Source organism: Pituophis catenifer, unplaced genomic scaffold (genome assembly GCF_029215685.1).
Source record: "Pituophis catenifer annectens isolate HBS135680 unplaced genomic scaffold, rPitCat1.0.hap2 SCAF_6, whole genome shotgun sequence".
NCBI lineage: Eukaryota > Metazoa > Chordata > Lepidosauria > Squamata > Colubridae > Pituophis > Pituophis catenifer.
In genome coordinates, this window is record NW_027256886.1 from 36,261,930 (window position 1) to 36,280,526 (window position 18,597).

Consider the following 18,597-nt stretch of genomic DNA (forward strand, 5'->3'; position numbering starts at 1 on the left):
AGCATAGCTTTACATTTTAACAGTGTTTTACAAATCTAGTATTACTTATGTTTTTTTATAGTTTCTATCGTTTCTATCTTAGTTACCTATGGTATTTAGTTGATTGATGGTAATATCGATTGTAATTTTACAGGGTCTCCCTCAAGTTTTGATTCCTGTATTTTGAAATTTTACATTAATAATTTTATTTTACCTTATTTTGTTATTATGATTTTTAATTTTTTTTTCTATTTTAGAGTTACTGTTATATTGTTAGTTTTATGCTGGTCTGTGACTGAAATGAAATAAATATGTATTATTTAGTATAATTTCATTAAGTTGGATTGAAGAAGTGATTCAGAATTTTTAAGGAAAAACTGCTCTAAAATAATTGACAGGAAATATTATCTAATGACAATTTCATAGAAGAAACAACCTCTAATGGAATTGTGAATAAAGAACCATAAGTAATGGAGAAACCAAAAGAAAACCTATCTATAGGACCAGGCACCAAATATGAACTTCTGGTGAGGCAGAAACTTAGTAGTATCACGTGGTGAAAGGCATTTGTTTAAAATACAGACTTTTAATAGTCTACACAGGAAATGTGAGGTACAGAGAGGCAATGTGGCATGTCGCATTCACTTGTGGAATTGCTGTATTAATTATAGAAACCGTTCTATTCCGAAAAAAAATTCTAGACACCTGATGATTTTTTAAACTGATAGCCAACAATATAAATAGTCAACATAGCTGGAAATATTAACTGGCCTTTCTCTGAAAAGAATCTCATTAGAGCAGCTGTCTTAATAGAGCCAACATTTGGAGCCACTATTCTCCTGAGATCTTAGAGAAGGGACCTCAAATCAGTGTATTTTGAGAGCGGACATCCTCTCAGCAGGAGGTCTTGCTTCAAACAGGCCGCAGATCACTGAAGCTGGCATAGAAAGTGTCGCTCCACATTGTTAATGAGCAGGAAGGAATAAATAGCAATCTTCAGATTTTTCCAGCTCTGTCCAGGTTTCCTGCCCTTCTTCATTAAAAAGCATGCAGGCAAGAAGAACCCACACCCCATTTAAACAATGGTATAAATTTCCTGGATGTGACTAGCCCACTCAAAATTGGGTGACATAATCAAGGGGCAACTAATGAAAAGAAACCCATTGCCACTTCCCGCTCTCAGCTCATTTATTTGCTTAATATAGGACAAGATGTCAGCAACCATTCTGAAATTCCAGTCTGCCAGGATGTTCCTGTCTGATTTACCTGACATCACAAACTTTCTGCTGCTACTTTTAACTGCTTGATCAATTAGGGCAGGTCCTTTCTAAGTTTCTTCCTCTGACTGTTAAGCCACTGGGGGCTCCTGCCTTTCTTGTCTGATTCTTTCCTATGCAGAATCTTTTCCCGTCATTTCCCAAGGTCATCCACATGTTACATTACACTTACTGTAAACTTATAAATCCAAATTCTTAATTTGATGCATATTCCACAAAACCTATTATAATAAAATGTGAATTTCTCCCTAGAAATTCAATGATAAATAATAGAGATGTATCAAGAAATGATATTTGGTTAGATTGGATATGGGAGAATTGGATAAGAAAAGATTGAAGCCGATCTCTCCATTCAAGGGATCCATCTTGACACACAGTTTCTGTAAATTTGATCTGAATCCTTGTCAACACATTACATGCCTATTATCCACAAATACATGATAATATCTCATTCGAAGCATTATTCAAGCCAGAGTAGTTTATATATGCATATCCAACTGACTTTATTATGTGACAACAAAATTACCTCCTCCCAATTTGATAATATTCATATTAGAATAATATTCTAATAAACATATCTGCATACTTCCTACTGTTTCTGAACAAGGAGGCATAAATGGCTTTTTGCTTCAAGAACAAAGAACTGCAGAATTTCACAGTGTCTCAAAAATATGCTTGCAAGTGGCAAATGGAGACAGGAACATATTCGGTGTGATTGTAGCTTAATTTCCAGGTCTCTGGTTATTCAAAGCTTATGTGTGAGAGCCCATGGCTTCCCTAAATTAAACCAAACACTTACTCTGGCTAACCCGTCCAAAATCCACAAAAATCTTCAATGCTGCAGAGCCAAGTAGGTAGCCAAAAGCTGGACCAAACACTGAGATGGAAAATAAGATTGCTGAAAAGAAAAAAAAAATGAAAAAGTGTATTATTTTGCATGGAATATTTTTTTTCAATGATAATTCATTGGTCTTAATTCTTCCCAGACTTGATCTGAGTATTTTTTTGTACTACAAACTAACTGGGTAGAGTACTGTGGTAAAATAAATTCTATAATTAAGACTTACTGCAGTAGATTGTTACAGATCTTCTTTAGCAAATCCACTCTTATTTGGCACTGAAAGAAACCCCTAACAATTTTCCTAAAATAAAAAGCATCTCCACTTTAAATGCACAAAATCACATAGCACAATGCAGGGCAGGAACACTAAAGCTGGAAGAATTTGGACCTAGAGCATACTTGCAACTTATTGAGGGGAGTTGCACGAAGGGATAGATGGTTGACAAGGAGATAGATGGGGAACTCATCAAATTTGCAGATGATACCAAGCTGGCAGAAATAGCCAACACTCCAGAAGATAGGCTTAAGATACAGAAGGATCTTGACAGACTTGAACATTGGGCACTATCTAACAAAATGAAATTCAATGGTGAAAAAAGTAAGGTTCTACATTTAGGCAAGAAAAACAAAATGCACAGGTACAGTATATGTGGTACCTTGCTCAATAGTAGTAACTGTGAGAGGGATCTTGGAGTCCTAGTGGACAACCCTGTAAATATGAGCCAGCAGTATGCATCAGCTGCCAAAAAAGCCAACGCAGTTCTAGGCTGCATAAACAGAGGGATAGAATCAAGATCACATGAAGTATTAATACCACTTTATAATGCCTTGGTAAGGCCACACTTGGAATATTGCATCCAGTTTTGGTCGCCTTGATGTAAAAAAGATGTTGAAACCCTAGAAAGAGTGCAGAGAAGAGCAACAAAGATGATTAGGGGACTGGAGGCTAAAGCATATGAAGAACGGTTGCAGGAACTGGGTATGTCTACTTTAATGAAAAGAAGGACTAGGGGAAACATGATAGCTGTGTTCCAATACTCAGGGGCTGCCACAAAGAAGAGGGAGGCAAGTTATTCTCCAAAGCACCTGAGGGTAGGACAAGAAGCAATGGGTGGAAACTAATCAAGGAGAGAAGCAACTTAGAACTAAGGAGAAATTTCCTGACAGTTAGAACAATTAATCAGTGGAACAACTTGCCTCCAGAAGTTGTAAATGTTCCAACACTGGAAGTTTTAAAGAAGATGTTGGATAACCATTTGTCTGAAGTGGTGTAAGGTTTTCTGCCTAAGCAGGAGGTTGGACCTCCAAGGTCCCTTCCGAATTCTGTTATTCTAATGTTTTTCTAATGTTTTCATCCATTTTCAGCTGCTAAATATAATTTTTTGCTCATGAAGTCTTTCAAACTAATATTTTGCATGCATAAGGACAACCGAATCCCTGAATAAAGAGTTGAAAGTTCCCATTGTCCTAAAAATGATATGAAATGGCATAAGAGTAACAATAATTCAAGGACTTTTTTGTATTGAGGAAAGAAACATCCTTATACTATGCCAAATAATCTTTCCTAATTTATATCTAACTGCTGAGCAATCTTTTTTCCTCGAGAATCATCATAATATTGTATACATGCCTAACCAATCGGGCCAACCTTAAATCATTTTTAGTTGTGCCATTGTTAAAATAGTATTTGTATCCAGGGTTTATATTTATGTTGTAGATACAATCTGATGCCCTTCACCAACTATTTGATGGTGGCGAAGGAGATGCATCCCAGCAGCTGTTATGGACCTTATAAACCAGATTGCCACACTATGCTTATACTTATAAGCCTGAGCAGCAGCTGAAGAGCAAGATGTGGTGGGAAGAACAGCAAGTGAAGCAGGGAAGAGATGGTCCTTTCTCCTCCTTCATAGCACAACACTCAAACACCTGTCAAATGTTGTTTTGGCTGCTTCTGAATATTGGTTTAGTGCTTTTTTGGAATAAGGTTAAGCCTGTATCTAAAAGTAACTTGACTATCAGTTGGTTTTTCTCTGAACATACATAGACCAACTACTTATAAAAATAACCCAGTGTTAAACATGGGTCTAGTATCTGTTAAAATCTTACTTTCTCCATGTAAAAGAAAGTGATTGGTGATGACTTCCCAATGGAACTGGATATTTAATGGGAGACGAAGGAAATGGCCACTTGGTATTATCCTTAATAATTCTGGAACACCATGAATTAGGACCACAAGATCTGCTAGTAATGTGCTTCTGGCAGGATATGGATCACCAAGTGGGAATAGCAAATGTTACACTGGTCTTGTTTTCTCTTAGCATAAGGACTGGCAACTAACACTGGCATACCACTAACAAAGATGAGATGGTTGATAGATGACCAAAGAATCATAGAAACAAAACCAGGATGTAACTGGTTTTATCAGTTTTGATCCATACCTACTATATCTATTCCATTTTTAAATCATTCTTTTAAAGGCTGAAAATAGAGGGGGGGGGGCTTAAGAGGAGGAAAAGCCTTTTGTCTCAGTCTCTTGTTCAAAATAACAAGCCTCCTTGAACTGAATCCAAACAACAAACAAAAGCCTTGTTTTAATTAACAAATACCAAATTAAAACCTGTGGTAAAATTACTTAAGAGCATTTAGAGTTTGACTGGTAACTAAGCATTTGTACAGCATGTCTTTATGCATGTAGGTCAGCCTTGTGGCTGCCAGTTTGTCCTCTTCCTCTCTTTTCCTGCTTAAGCTTAACAGAAATTGCATCTAGTAAGAAGACACAGGAGCATCAGACAGATGGACAACTTGCTTCATCACATAGGGCAGTGGGTTATTTTAAAGAGGTATCAACACTGGTGCTACCATACAGCATATAATGCTGCAATTGCTGGATATGCTGTGGTGAGTTGGTATCTGGCAATTGCCAGAAGACTGTTACCGGTAAAGGCCGCAAAACATCAGTTCTGGAGGATCAAGTGTGCAATGAAACTGCAAAAACCTTACCGTACGAAATGCCAATGGCCACAGGCATTATGGCAGAAAACCTCTAAGTTTATTTCTTAAGATTCTTTTCATAAGAGAAGTTCATGAGGCAAAAGCTGCATTACCTACCAGAACACACCTTAAGTCTGTCATCATGTTGTCAATAGTTACCACAATTGAATATGGGTCTCACCTCCTTCCTGGACAGAGATTTTTATTACAAGATTATGTTCCTGACTTATGTTACATCAAAAACAGTTCTTCTGCATTAGTGACACATCCATGACAGTTTGCTTAGCACAGTGTTTCTCAACCTTGGAAGCTTGAAGATGGGTGGACTTCAACTCCCAGAATCCCCCAGCCAGCGCTTAGCAGATACCTTCTCAACCACACTGATATTAAAGCAATACAAACCAGACAATAAGGATGTTACAGTACAACTTTCAAGCAAATATTTACCTATGTACAAAGGAGAATTGTTTGGCTCAGCAAAGTCATCCACATAGGAAATTCCAAAAGGCTGGATAGGGACTGTTCCAATTCCAGCCAAGAGTTGGGCAAGTATCATTAATCCCCACATGATGCTGGCCTCTGCCTGGACATTCACAGTGGCATTCAAACACTTAAATCCTCCTTGGCAGAGCTCTAATCTGGACTGGCTGCTTTGGTTATCTGTAACAAAATCAACAATAATTTCAGAGGAACACACTGGGAATTAACTCTTTATGATGCTAAATTCTTATATTAAATCCTATGTTAGCATTTTTGTTTGAAAAAGAAAATTACTACAGGTAGTCCTCGACTTACAACAATTCATTTAGTGACTGTTCAAAGTTACAATGGCACTGAAAAAAGTGATGGATTGAGGAGGTAGCACAAGCCACATTTCCTATGATTATTGGTATGCATATTTAGGGTCCAGAAGAACAAAGACTCATTTAACAACAGGGGCTCTGGGGGCACAATAACTCTCTTTGGGATCTAAAGGCCTCACAAGTGGAAAGTGAACATTTTGGAGGAAGAGGGGGAGAAAGCTGAAAACTCCCACAAGCACCTGAAGCACCTTATGCTGGCTAACACTCATTCAGAATAATCCTTTGTAAGAGCAACATCATGGGTGGTAACAACTGCAACTCTTGTAATCTTAGGGATCTACTAGCAAGATCAAGCTAGACATGAAAGGTGAATTATATCTTTAAATTTGCTTAATGATTTCTCATTCCTGGATTGCTGGAGAATTGCCAGACCTATAAACTTTCTTAGTTTAATTAGTACCTGTCATCAATTGTTCTGTCAAGATATGACAGGGGTATGTTCAGAAATATTTTTGGAACTGGGGTTCTAAGGGTGAAGGGAGGAAAAGCAGAGACACATCAAAAGACAAGAGGATAGTTATTATAGGACCTAAGCAAAGTTAAAACACACATAATGTCCTTGCCCTTCATTCAGTTTTCCTACAACCAAGGTCTTCTTATTTGTATTTTCACTGTTAATTCAGATATTACCACACTTTTTCAGCACTTAATGAATTACCATGCAGGTTTGTGTACTTCTATTATTTGAAAGTGAGCAAAACAAAACATGCTGAGCAGTTAATGAAGGGAATTCAATTAATACACTGTACTAACATTTCCATATAAATTAATTATAGCAACAATATTACAGCACAGGAGGCCAGGATGTAATGCCAGAATGTAGGAGCCTTCATAAAAATTTCATGGTTTTTTTTTTTTTTTGTATAATTCAATTCCCACACGATCATATTTGAGACACATTTCATGACAAAGTACAATTTTTAAAACTGCAACTGTTTGGAGGTAAATGAGAAAAATAATTCAATCCAACAATTTCTTTTTTGTTTGTTTATATAAATGCTCTTAATTTTCACTTCCCATCTCTTACTGAAGAGATTCTGAGGAGATCAGAAAGGATCTTTCTGGAAAAGAAAATGGTTTACTGCCCTCACACACATACAATTGAGGTAAATATGTTTTATACTGTATATATACATGTGGAATTGAAATGAATCTACAGATGGCATTTAAGCGGTAACTAAGAATTGTTCATTAGAAACAACAAACAACCCTACTTAGAAAAGTATACTGGAGGCAAACTTATAAAAATGAATACATTCCATGATGAAGAAAACTATGTTTAAAAATGCCTCAATACACCTAAGAATATATTCTTATATATTCTTTATTAAGGAGGTATGGTCCAGAAGATCATTTAGCCTGAATATCTCTAATAAACATAACTGAAAATGCCCACTCTCAATTCCCAGAAATTCCCCGAAAGATGAGAGAGGTCTTTATTGCCTTTACCATTAACAAATGAACTTTATATAATGACATTGTCTCCAGAGAACTGATTACATCTTCCTCAAGATCTTCAGAACCTCTTCATTATCCTTAATTTTTGTTTCTAAAGATTGTTTGGCATGATCATTTGGATGGAATGTTTTTTTTTTCTGATTTTGACTAATGATAGTCCATAATATCCATAATACAGTAGCATTTTAGAACTATTGCCTGCAGTGGAGTAGAGCCCACAGAACTTCTTCTTACAACTTGCCAATTTTTTATTACTGTACTCCCTTTAAGTGTCATGCAAATTCTACTGAAATAATAGAATACACAATTTTCTTTGTTTTTCTTAGCTTAATATGAAATGGCCACTTCATTTTACTGAGAATAATGTGAAGGTCGTGTGCATGGGTTAGGGAAGAAGGGAGGGAAGAAGGGAGGGAGGGAGGGAGGGAGGGAGGGAGGGAGGGAGGGAGGGAGGGAGAGAGAGGGAGAGAGAGAGAGAGAGAGAGAGAGAGAGAGAGAGAGAGAGAGAGGGAGGGAGGGAGGGAGGGAGAAGCTTGGAGCCACTTTCAAAGCAATTGTGCAGGTTTAGAAAGAGACTAAGCTTCTTTAATTATTTGAAGAGATAATTCATACATGCTTTCATGTGTTCTAAGGCAATCTTTTGAAAAATTTGCAGAGCCATAGTAAATAAAAATCCACAATCTAGGTAATAACATTTTTGCTGAATCTTCTGCCAAGATCTTTCAAATTCATAAGCATTTTCAAGATCATATTATTTTCTATAAAGGTACTTTCCAATAATTTTATTCCATCATGGTTTGCATAAAGATGGCTCTGTAAAATGAGAGTTATAACAAAAATCTCATCTAGTACAAGAGAAAATGCTGTAAGATGTTATGCTTGTGCTTGTCAGTGACTGTGAATATCCAGATTTCTTCTTCCAGGAACAAATGAGAATAATGTTTTCCTAAATACTTGCTGGATACTTTATAGATAAATATCATGACCGCATAAAAGATACTATTACATGATTAGAAGGTTTAGGAGACGCCAAATGTACCTGTCAACGCTTCCTAAATGAATTATCTTACCCATCATCCTGAGTTGCTTTCTGATGAATAGCATACTGTTTACAAATTCAGAATTTGAATCCAAATCCTTGGCAACCGAGCAATCAAATCCAGCTGATTTCACTAGAAACAATTGCTCCTGCCAACCAGATGTTGAACTCTTTTCGAGTAAGTACATCAGGCTCCTTGTTTCTATCTGATATTAAAAGGAAATGTGGGAAATGCCGGAAGCCAAGCTGACTATATAACAAATCAATGTATAAATCAAGAGTTTCCTTTTAAGTCTAAATAGAAATGAGCAATAATACGGAAGTTTAAAACATAATGCACTATAGCAATATTAAAGTAGAGGAAAAAAAGAACCCAAAAGAGAGGGCAAGAATAATTTTTTTCTTAGGCACATTTTTTTTGTTTTTTAATTTTTTTTTCTAATCATATCAAATCTCAACTTTTGAATTTTCATTTCAATCTTCATCTCAATGTAAAGCTTATATATCATCAATTATGGCATTAAGCTTAAAAAAGATAAATAACATAGATGGATAATTACGATATATTGCTATGTATGTATATGTATTCTGTTCCTTTCCCTTTTTTTCTTCGTTTTGTTTTTCCTATTGATGTTTTTCCTTAATACAGATAAAATACTGTATCATATATATATTGAACATTCTCTTTTTATCAGACTTTTCCACAAAAAAAGCTTGTACAATGAAGCAATATCCTGATTACCATTACTTCTCTATCTGCTGACAGTTTCAACTCATTTTGGTAGCATCAAAGAATCCTGATACTTTCAGAGCAGCAATTCAATATATAGAACAATAATTAATGAAACCCAAAACTTGTACTGCTTCAGATTCAATTGGTCCTGATCCAGCTTGGCATGCTCAGAGTAGACAAGTCATTACACAGAGACTGCACATAGGCCTGCAGGGAATGTTGGAAGTTAAGATGGACAAAGGCCAAGTTACTTTAACATGCAACTAATCTTCCAGACTTACCTGCTAGGCAGAATCACAGGATTCTGTGTTAAATCCCACAGGATTTAACAAGAACAAATCAAGAATTTTGGGATCCTTCCAAATTGAAGGAAAGAAAGTAAAAGCAAAAAAAAAAAAAAAGGTAGGGAGCTCCACTAAACTTTTAAATATCTACAAAGGGCTTGGAGAAGAAAAGAGTTCAAGAAAGTTACATACTGATTTGTGCTGAAGAATATTCGTATCGAGCAGAAAGGAAATGCGGAAGAGTCAAAAGGAAGGCCCCTAGTGCCAACAGCAGACCTCCCAGGCCAATGATCCGAGGTCGATGAACTCGACTACCAAAGTAGCTCACAAAGATGATGAGGATGACATTGCCAATCTGTGGAGAGACAAAAATATACAGATTTGTTAAGAGAGTCCCAAAGGAGGACACAGATTAATGACTCCACATGATAAGGAGGAGGAGGATCATTTGGATCTCTTCTTTTCCTCCTTCATTTGCTTGTTTTCTGTCTTAGATAGAACAAGAACAGATTCTCTAATTGTGGATTCATACACACACACACACACACACACACACACACCATTAATGCACATATACACTGTCATCCTTTCTTGGTTTTACAGCTGATGGAATCGTTTTTTTAATATACAATTTTATAAGATTTTTTTTAATGTAATACTAATACAAATCAATATAAAGTGAAAAAGAGAAAAGAAGAAGTTAGAAATCAAAGAGAAAGCTAAAAATGCACAAAAGGAGAGACAAGTTTTAAAAAAAGAAACAAAAGAAAAAAGATGCAAAGAATTAGCTTCTGATCTTTACAGCAGATATAAATTCTATTACAGGTTTACATCTTCTTCTATTACTACAGCATAACTCTCTTCTTTCTATAATCTATTTAATCCTCAAAGCATAAATCATAAATTCATTATTTTCTGTTTCAAGCAAAAAGTCTATAAGGGGCCTCAGTCAGCATTTAATGTAGATGTTGTCATTTCTATGATCAAAGAAGTCAATTTAGCCTCCTCAGCAAGTTCTATCAATTATTATATATAAAAATAAGTTCCATGATTTTTTCAATTATTTGTCCATCAATCCTAAAAGAAAAACATCTCTCTTCAATTTAATAATAACCTTTAAATTCTTTTAGTTAATGAATGTATTTGAATTCAGAATTTTCTAGCTTTTGACACATTCATCAGAGATGATAAAATGTCCCTTCTTGTTGTTCACATTTCCAACATAAATTTGAAGTGTATATTATGGACAATCTCTGTTGACATATATTAATAGTTTTTATTTTAAAAATATTTAAGATTATAATAATGTAAATTTCAACCCTTTCATCCAAATATTTTTCTATTATTCCATCTGTACATTAGAAACATTTTTTTTTTGGCCCAGCTATTGGAATCATTCTAACACATAGCCAAGAAAACCTACAATGCCAGTGATCAGGCAGGGGAGCTTGTAGAAAAAGCATGAAAAATAGTTCCAAGCAAAAACATATGTACTTGGCAGGACAGTAAAGATAGCTGTTTGTGGGCTAGAATAAATATGACCATGAAGGCATTTTCGGGGAAGAACATCACAAAGCAGACATTATGGTGACCCTCAAGAGTAAGACCACATCTTTTTAATATAAAAAATATTTAAGAAGTTCCTGTGTTTCCTACCGTAAACGAGGCAATGTGCTTGGAGTTCTGTTGGAACAGCTTTCTGTTGGGTGTCCTCCAGGTATGTGGACCAGCTCCTAAAATTCCTTGCCAGAATGGCCTTTGCTGAAAATTCTAGGAATTGTAGTCCACACATCTGGAGGCTGTTCAGTTTGAGACAAAGAGTTTTGATGTTTGTAACATATTAGTTGCAAAACATTTCTACTGATTTTTAGAACTGCATCTGCAGGCATTTTGTTGAATTTCTACATATTTTATAGTTTACAGAATAAATCACAGTGGGGTCATATGACAAATCCAAACAACACACAATTTGTGTGAATCCAGTCTTTACATGTATCAGCTCATCTTAATGGGATCCACTTCTACACATACAGTCTTTTGATTGCCCAGTTTCAGGACTTTCTAATGATTCTCATAGAAAACACCTATTCCCTTAGAAAAGCAAATGGCATGGAACTGAAATTTGCAGAGATGTGTAAAAATCAATGTGTACTCAGACATACCTAACATACCAACAACATCACATCATGCTGACTGGTAGTGGCTCTCTAATGCCTATCTTAGGATGCTAAAAATTGAACTTTAGGCCTTCTTCAGGAATGAAAATCATGTCCTCTGACACTGAGCTACATACTCTGCTCTTCCCAAAATAAAACTTTCAGCTATAAACCTCTATACAGGAATAACCTTTATAAAATAGCTCTGGGAATTGTGTAAAAAAACCAGTCTTGACTGGCCAATGGGCTACCAGACACATTGCAATTGACTTTCCAGAATGTTTGATCAGAATGGCTAATATAAACCCTGATTGGAATTTTTTTCATTTCAATGCATCTGAAGAGTCATAGTTAGGGGAAAGTACCCTAAAACAATCCTGAACAACAAACTTAATACTATGGTGAGTTAATAGAAATATTTTAACATTCACCACAATGAAAGGTAAACATGTTTGTCTTCACTTTGCATCTTAGAAGAGATTTATTGCCACTTTTAAATCCAGGAGAAAAGTCCTTAAATCCGTTCCTCAAAAGAGGATTATTCTTTCCAACCTACCCAAATGTGGGAACCAGAAATCTCCAGAAGCAACAATTTGGAATCTTGAATAAAATAGGTTAAAAAGAAATTAGTTGAGAAGGAGTTCAAGGATTCTAACTCTGGCATTTTACCCATCATGTAAAGAGCCAAGGTGGCGCAGTGGTTAGGGTGCACTACTGCAGCTACCTCAGCTGACTGCTAGTTCAGCAGATCAGCAGATCAAATCTCACCAGCTCAAGGTTGACTCAGCCTTCCATCCTTCCGAGGTGGGTAAAATGAGGACCCAGATTGTTGGGGGCAATATGCTATTTAGTATACTATCTTTGGTGTAAGCCGCCCAGAGTCCTCGGAGAGTGGGCGGCATAGAAATAATAATAATAATAATAATAATAATAATAATAATAATAATAATAATAATAATAATAATAATAATGTGTAACTGAGCAATCTGAAAGAAATGCATGGTTATTATTGTAATCATCAGAAACAAAAGCCAGTAACCTACAGCCCTCTTAAACTTTAATTCCCATAGCTCCAACCATCATGGTCAACTAAAGGAATTATGGAAACTAATCTGAAGCATCTGGAAATGTGGTTGTACCAGTATCTACTGAATTACATTGGATTAATAGGCTACATATAGGCTATCCATTTTTTTCACAGAAAAAATAGGCATTTTTCCTATTACACTATCTAATGAGAAGTGCTGATAAAAATGTAACTGCTTTTATATTCACAGTTAATGTGAGATTTGGCAATTCTTTTTTCCTTATGAAATTATACAATACTTTTATCTTAATTTCTAATCAGTGATTCTGCTCTTCTTTTTATTCTTTCCAACCTACCCAAATGTGGAAAGAAATTCTGTAAAGGGCTCAGGATGCCTTCCATCAACGAATTATTTCTCTGAAAATCAAACAGAATGGAACTAAACAGTATAAGAAAAATCAGCAAAAGTCCAGTAATCTATTTTTTTTAATGGACCAGGTCTGATTTGAGGTTGCAATAAAAAGTTATTTCAGAAAAAATACATCTCCGAATACATCCATTTAGAGGCAATGCCTCAATGCTGCTGATTCCTCCATTCGAAGATCATTTCCATATTAGTAATTTATAGTAGCATATTCCAGATTTTTATTTTTTAAACTCAGCATCTTTAAGATGTGTGGACTTTACTTCAGGCTGGCTGTGGAATTCTGGGAAGTTGCCACAGTCATTCAGCCATTGCTATACAAATCTCATGCTATAGGTGGCTCGATGATGCTACAATATACAATAATTCATTGACATAGAAATTACCTAAGGCCCCTGTCCTGGATGCATTACCCAGAGTGGAGTGCCTGTACTCTACTCCCTATGCTTCCCAGTGCACATGTAGATGCAGATAGACAATGTTTGTAATACTACTTATTACTTCTTATTTGTAATTTAGATGCCATAGAAAACATGGTATCTTAGACGATCCACAGTGTAGAGATAGATACAGTGTAGAGATAGATACAGTGTAGAGGTACATGTGACATATACCATATCACTATGCCTCATTTTTACATTCTCAGATTAATCTGTGATAAAATGTATAGCCTATTAATCCTATGTAATTCAGCAGATACTAGTACAACCACATTTCTATCACTTTTTGGAAGTTCAGCTAGAGTAACTCTACCACAGCTTCACCCAGAAGCAGTTCCGCTGATACAATTACCTCATGTAAACTGGAGATAAAGCCAGAGGACAAACTGGAGAGGCCAAAGCGCTTCTCGATGGTAGTCAAGCTACTCTTAAAGTAAGCACTGTAGAGGAGTTGAGACAGCTGCATCAGGCCATGGCAGAACACAAACACCTGTTAGCAAGAAGATGCATAGTTAGATGTATTACCATGATGGAAAGCTAGGAAATACCAATATGTACTGTATCTGGATAATATTGTTGGATGATTCTTTATATAATGTTTATATAAACTTAAAACCAAAGTCACAAACATCTGAAGTGTTTGCTTATCTGAAAAACAAGCTTTTTTAAAAATGGGGATCTATTGCCATACATGCTGGTTTCAAGGTCAGTGAGTTCACATTTTCAATACTGGAGGGGGTTGTATTTTTACTCAAAGTGAAATGTGAGATTTCTACAAATCCAGGTACCTAATTGTTAATGTTGGGATTCTTGCTCAACTATATACAGTCAGGTCCATAAATATTGGGACATCGACACAATTCTAACATCTTTGGCTCTATACACCACCACAATGGAGTTGGAATGAAACAAACACAATGTGCGTTAACTGCAGACTGTCAGCTTTAATTTGAGGGTATGTACATCCAACTCAGGTGAATGGTGTACGACTTACAGCAGTTTGCATATGTGCCTCCCACTTGTTAAGGGACCAAAAGTAATGGGACAGAATAATAATCATAAATCAAACTTTCCCTTCTTAATACTTGGTTGCAAATCCTTTGCAGTCAATCACAGCCTGAAGTCTGGAACGCATAGACATCACCAGACGCTGGGTTTCATCCCTGGTGATGCTCTGCCAGGCCTCTACTGCAACTGTCTTCAGTTCCTGCTTGTTCTTGGGGCATTTTCCCTTCAGTTTTGTCTTCAGCAAGTGAAATGCATGCTCAATGGGATTCAGGTCAGGTGATTGACTTGGCCATTGCATAACATTCCACTTCTGTCCCTTCAAAAACTCTTTGGTTGCTTTTGCAGTATGCTTTGGGTCATTGTCCATCTGCACTGTGAAGCGCCGTCCAATGAGTTCTGCAGCATTTGGCTGAATGTGAGCAGATAATATTGCCCGAAACACTTCAGAATTCATCCTGCTGCTTTTGTCAGCAGTCACATCATCAATAAATACAAGAGAACCAGTTCCATTGGCAGCCATACATGCCCACGCCGTGACACTACCACCACCATGCTTCACTGATGAGGTGGTATGCTTAGGATCATGAGCAGTTCCTTTCCTTCTCCATCCTCTTCTCTTCCCATCACTCTGGTACAAGTTGATCTTGGTCTCATCTGTCCATAGGATCTTGTTCCAGAACTGTGAAGGCTTTGTTAGATGTTGTTTGGCAAACTCTAATCTGGCCTTCCTGTTTTTGAGGCTCACCAATGGTTTACATCTTGTGGTGAACCCTCTGTATTCACTCTGGTGAAGTCTTCTCTTGACTGTTGACTTTGACACACGTACACCTACCTCCTGGAGAGTGTTCTTGATCTGGCCAACTGTTGTGAAGGGTGTTTTCTTCACCAGGGAAAGAATTCTTTGGTCATCCACCACATTTGTTTTCCATGGTCTCCCAGGTCTTTTGGTGTTGCTGAGCTCACCGGTGCATTCCTTCTTTTTGAGAATGTTTCAAACAGTTGTTTTGGCCACGCCTAATGTTCTTGCTATCTCTCTGATGGGTTTGTTTTGTTTCTTCAGCCTAATGATGGCTTGCTTCACTGATAGTGACAGCTCTTTGGATCTCATCTTGAGAGTTGACAGCAACAGATTCCAAATGCAAATAGCACACTTGAAATGAACTCTGGGCCTTTTATCTGCACATTGTAATTGGGGTAATGAGGGAATATCACACACCTGACCATGGAACAGCTGAGAAGCCAATTGTCCCATTACTTTTGGTCCCTTAACAAGTGGGAGGCACATATACAAACTGCTGTAAGTCCTACACCGTTCCCCTGAGTTGGATGTACAAACCCTCAAATTAAAGCTGACAGTCTGCAGTTAACGCACATTGTGTTTGTTTCATTCCAACTCCATTGTGGTGGTGTATAGAGCCAAAGATGTTAGAATTGTGTCGATGTCCCAATATTTATGGACCTGACTGTATATACCATATATATACCAAGAATTATGATATTGAAAGAAAAGTTTAAATATTGTGACAGGAGTTGTAAGGAAGATGGAAAAAATCTTTTTGCTTTTGTGATTTGTATAATTTTTGTCGCATGTCAGACTGACAGTGGGTTATACAATATATAGACTGTGATTGCTGAAGGCATTGCCTTCTGATGGTCAAAACTTTATGCAACAATCATTAATTTAGCTCTTGTTTGACATAGGGATCATGTCTTCATGTTCTGCTTTTAACATGAAATAAATGCTTGTTAAAACAAACAAGGAAATCAATCTGGCATTAGGCTAAAAAAACCCTGGATTTATGTTATTCTTTCTCTCCAACTCTGTGATCCAGCCATATTTTTCCTCTCCTCCCCTACTTGATTGCTCTGAGTTGGGGGGTTTTTTTGTTCCCTTTTGAGTTTTTAACATTTTATTTTATTTTTTGCATTTTTGTAACTTTGGGCTAAATTTTCTTTTCTTTCTTAGTGGGCTCATTTTGTCTGTATTTCCTTGCATTTAAAAAACTTTTCTAGGATTTGACAGCTACAACCACAACAAAAAAAATACCTGCTTGTTTGAAATGTGTTACATTAATAAAATAAAGATAAAAATAAAGCATAGCTCCTTGCCATCATTTTAAAAAATGAAATATGAAAGACCCCTACCCAATTTGAATGTGTATTAAAAAAAAACCTTAAAGAAACATTGTAGCGAAATACCGTATTTTTCGGAGTATAAGACGCACCAGAGCATAAGACGCACCTTAATTTTTGGGGAAGAAAATAAGAAAAAAGCTGATTGGCAGGTGGATCGGCTTCCCGGAATACCCCCAATCAGCTGTTCCCAGAGGTGAATTTTAGCAACAGGTTCCTTGGTTGTGAGCTCTGTGCCTTGCTTTTTTTGCTTTTTTTTCTGCCTCTGAAACTTCTGAAACTCTGTTTCAGAAAAAAAAAAATCCTGCTTCTGAAAGCCTCCGAAATGGAGCTTCAGAAAAAAACCTCTGAAGCTCTGTTTGGAGGTTTTTTTTTCTGAAGCTCTGTTTGGGGGCTTCTTTTCTGAAGTTTTGTTTCTGATGCTTTTTTCAGCCTCTGAAACCTTCGTTTGAGAAGCTGGATGGGGCTACATTCAGATTATAAAACACCCCCAGATTTTCACCCTCTTTTTTGGGGGGAAAAAGGTGCCTTTTATAGACCAAAAAATACGGGGTAATAGAGATTGTGAGATTACAACAGCATATGTATCAGAAAAATCAGCAATAAAAATGAAGTAAGTTTTAAGAAGAAATAAGATAACATGTAAAATAGAATCACAGAATCTGAAGGAACCATTTTGGCGTTAAGTCCAATCCCTGTTCAATGCATGAATGAAAAGTAAAGCATCTGGCTGTCGAGTCCCGCTTTAACACAACCAGTGATTGTGATTCCATTCTTAACTGCTTATTCCTTTCAATGTTGCATTGCTCTTACTATTACATGTTTAATAGTAAGCAGATTTATAGGATCTGTCTTCCTGTAACATAACTCTTGTCTTCCTTGTCCTGAATTCCGAAAAGACAGACAACAGGCCTTAATCTTTTTCTCTGTGACATTCTTCCAGATATTTAACTGGTGCTATCCCATTTCCTCTCAGTTTCTTTTTTTAGGTCTAAATATTCCAGTTGCTTCATGCCATTCAAAGTACCTTCAAGGTACTTTCACAGTAACCAGGTAAGCAAAATACGTTAGGGAGATCTGCTGTTCTACTTGCAACTGCATTCTCCCCTCCCTGAATCAAATGAATCTGGCCGTGTTGAGCAAATACTGGCTTTTAGTACTGCTTGGCATGATACTATGCCAGTTTAATGGCCAAGTACACTAGTTTTCTTTAATTCCTTTCTGGAACTTTTATAAAGAGATCAACTATGGGAATATTTGATAAAGAGAACGCAGTAGTAAAATCTTTAACCAAAAACTTGCTTACGTGCTGATGGTGACTGTTTGCTTGTTTGATATTATGTTCTTGCTTGGTCAATTATGGTAGGGAGAGGCATTGAAATATGTATTTTTGAGTGAAAGAAGAGCCAAAAATGACATAAAACATAATAGCAGGATAAAAATCGAATAAATCACTAAATAATCACAACGTGAAATTTGAAATGCAAAAGAGCTTTAAGATCATAAATTAAGAACCCACATTGCCCAGCTGGTAATAGATGCATATTTTAAATAAATATTAACATGACATATACAAATTAAGTTATACAACACTTTTTTCCAACTCTTGGCTTTTCTAATTCTCAATTCCCCATTTTGCCGATTGATCTTTTTTAGAAGGGTTATCATAAACATAATTGTTTCCAGTATTTGTTTATGCTTGACATAGAACAGGCATCCATGAGATCCTTTGGCCTCTGTTCCAATGCTAAGGCTGGCAATAGTAATAACATTGTGTGTGTGTGTGTGTGTGTGTGTGTGTGTGTGTGTGTGTGTGTGTATGCAAACCTAATTTTTGCATGACATTTTTGTTTAACCAATGACAATAAAGAACAGTTTCCCAATCAAGGCCACCAGTAGAACATTCCTTTCCCTCTTGTAGCTCTTAACTCAAATAATATT

General features: G+C 36.4%; 1 protein-coding gene across 1 annotated transcript in view; it reads right to left on the reverse strand.

Annotated features, from left to right (window-relative positions):
* Positions 1-18,597, reverse strand: part of SLCO2A1 (solute carrier organic anion transporter family member 2A1) — a 66,103-nt gene that overhangs the window by 24,832 nt on the left and 22,674 nt on the right. Inside the window, exons 2-5 of the mRNA XM_070945106.1 lie at positions 13,868-14,005; positions 9,661-9,823; positions 5,539-5,751; positions 2,056-2,154 (exon numbers count right to left, since the gene is read on the reverse strand). Coding sequence (XP_070801207.1) covers positions 2,056-2,154; positions 5,539-5,751; positions 9,661-9,823; positions 13,868-14,005 — 613 coding nt within the window. The remainder of the gene's footprint in view (positions 1-2,055; positions 2,155-5,538; positions 5,752-9,660; positions 9,824-13,867; positions 14,006-18,597) is intronic.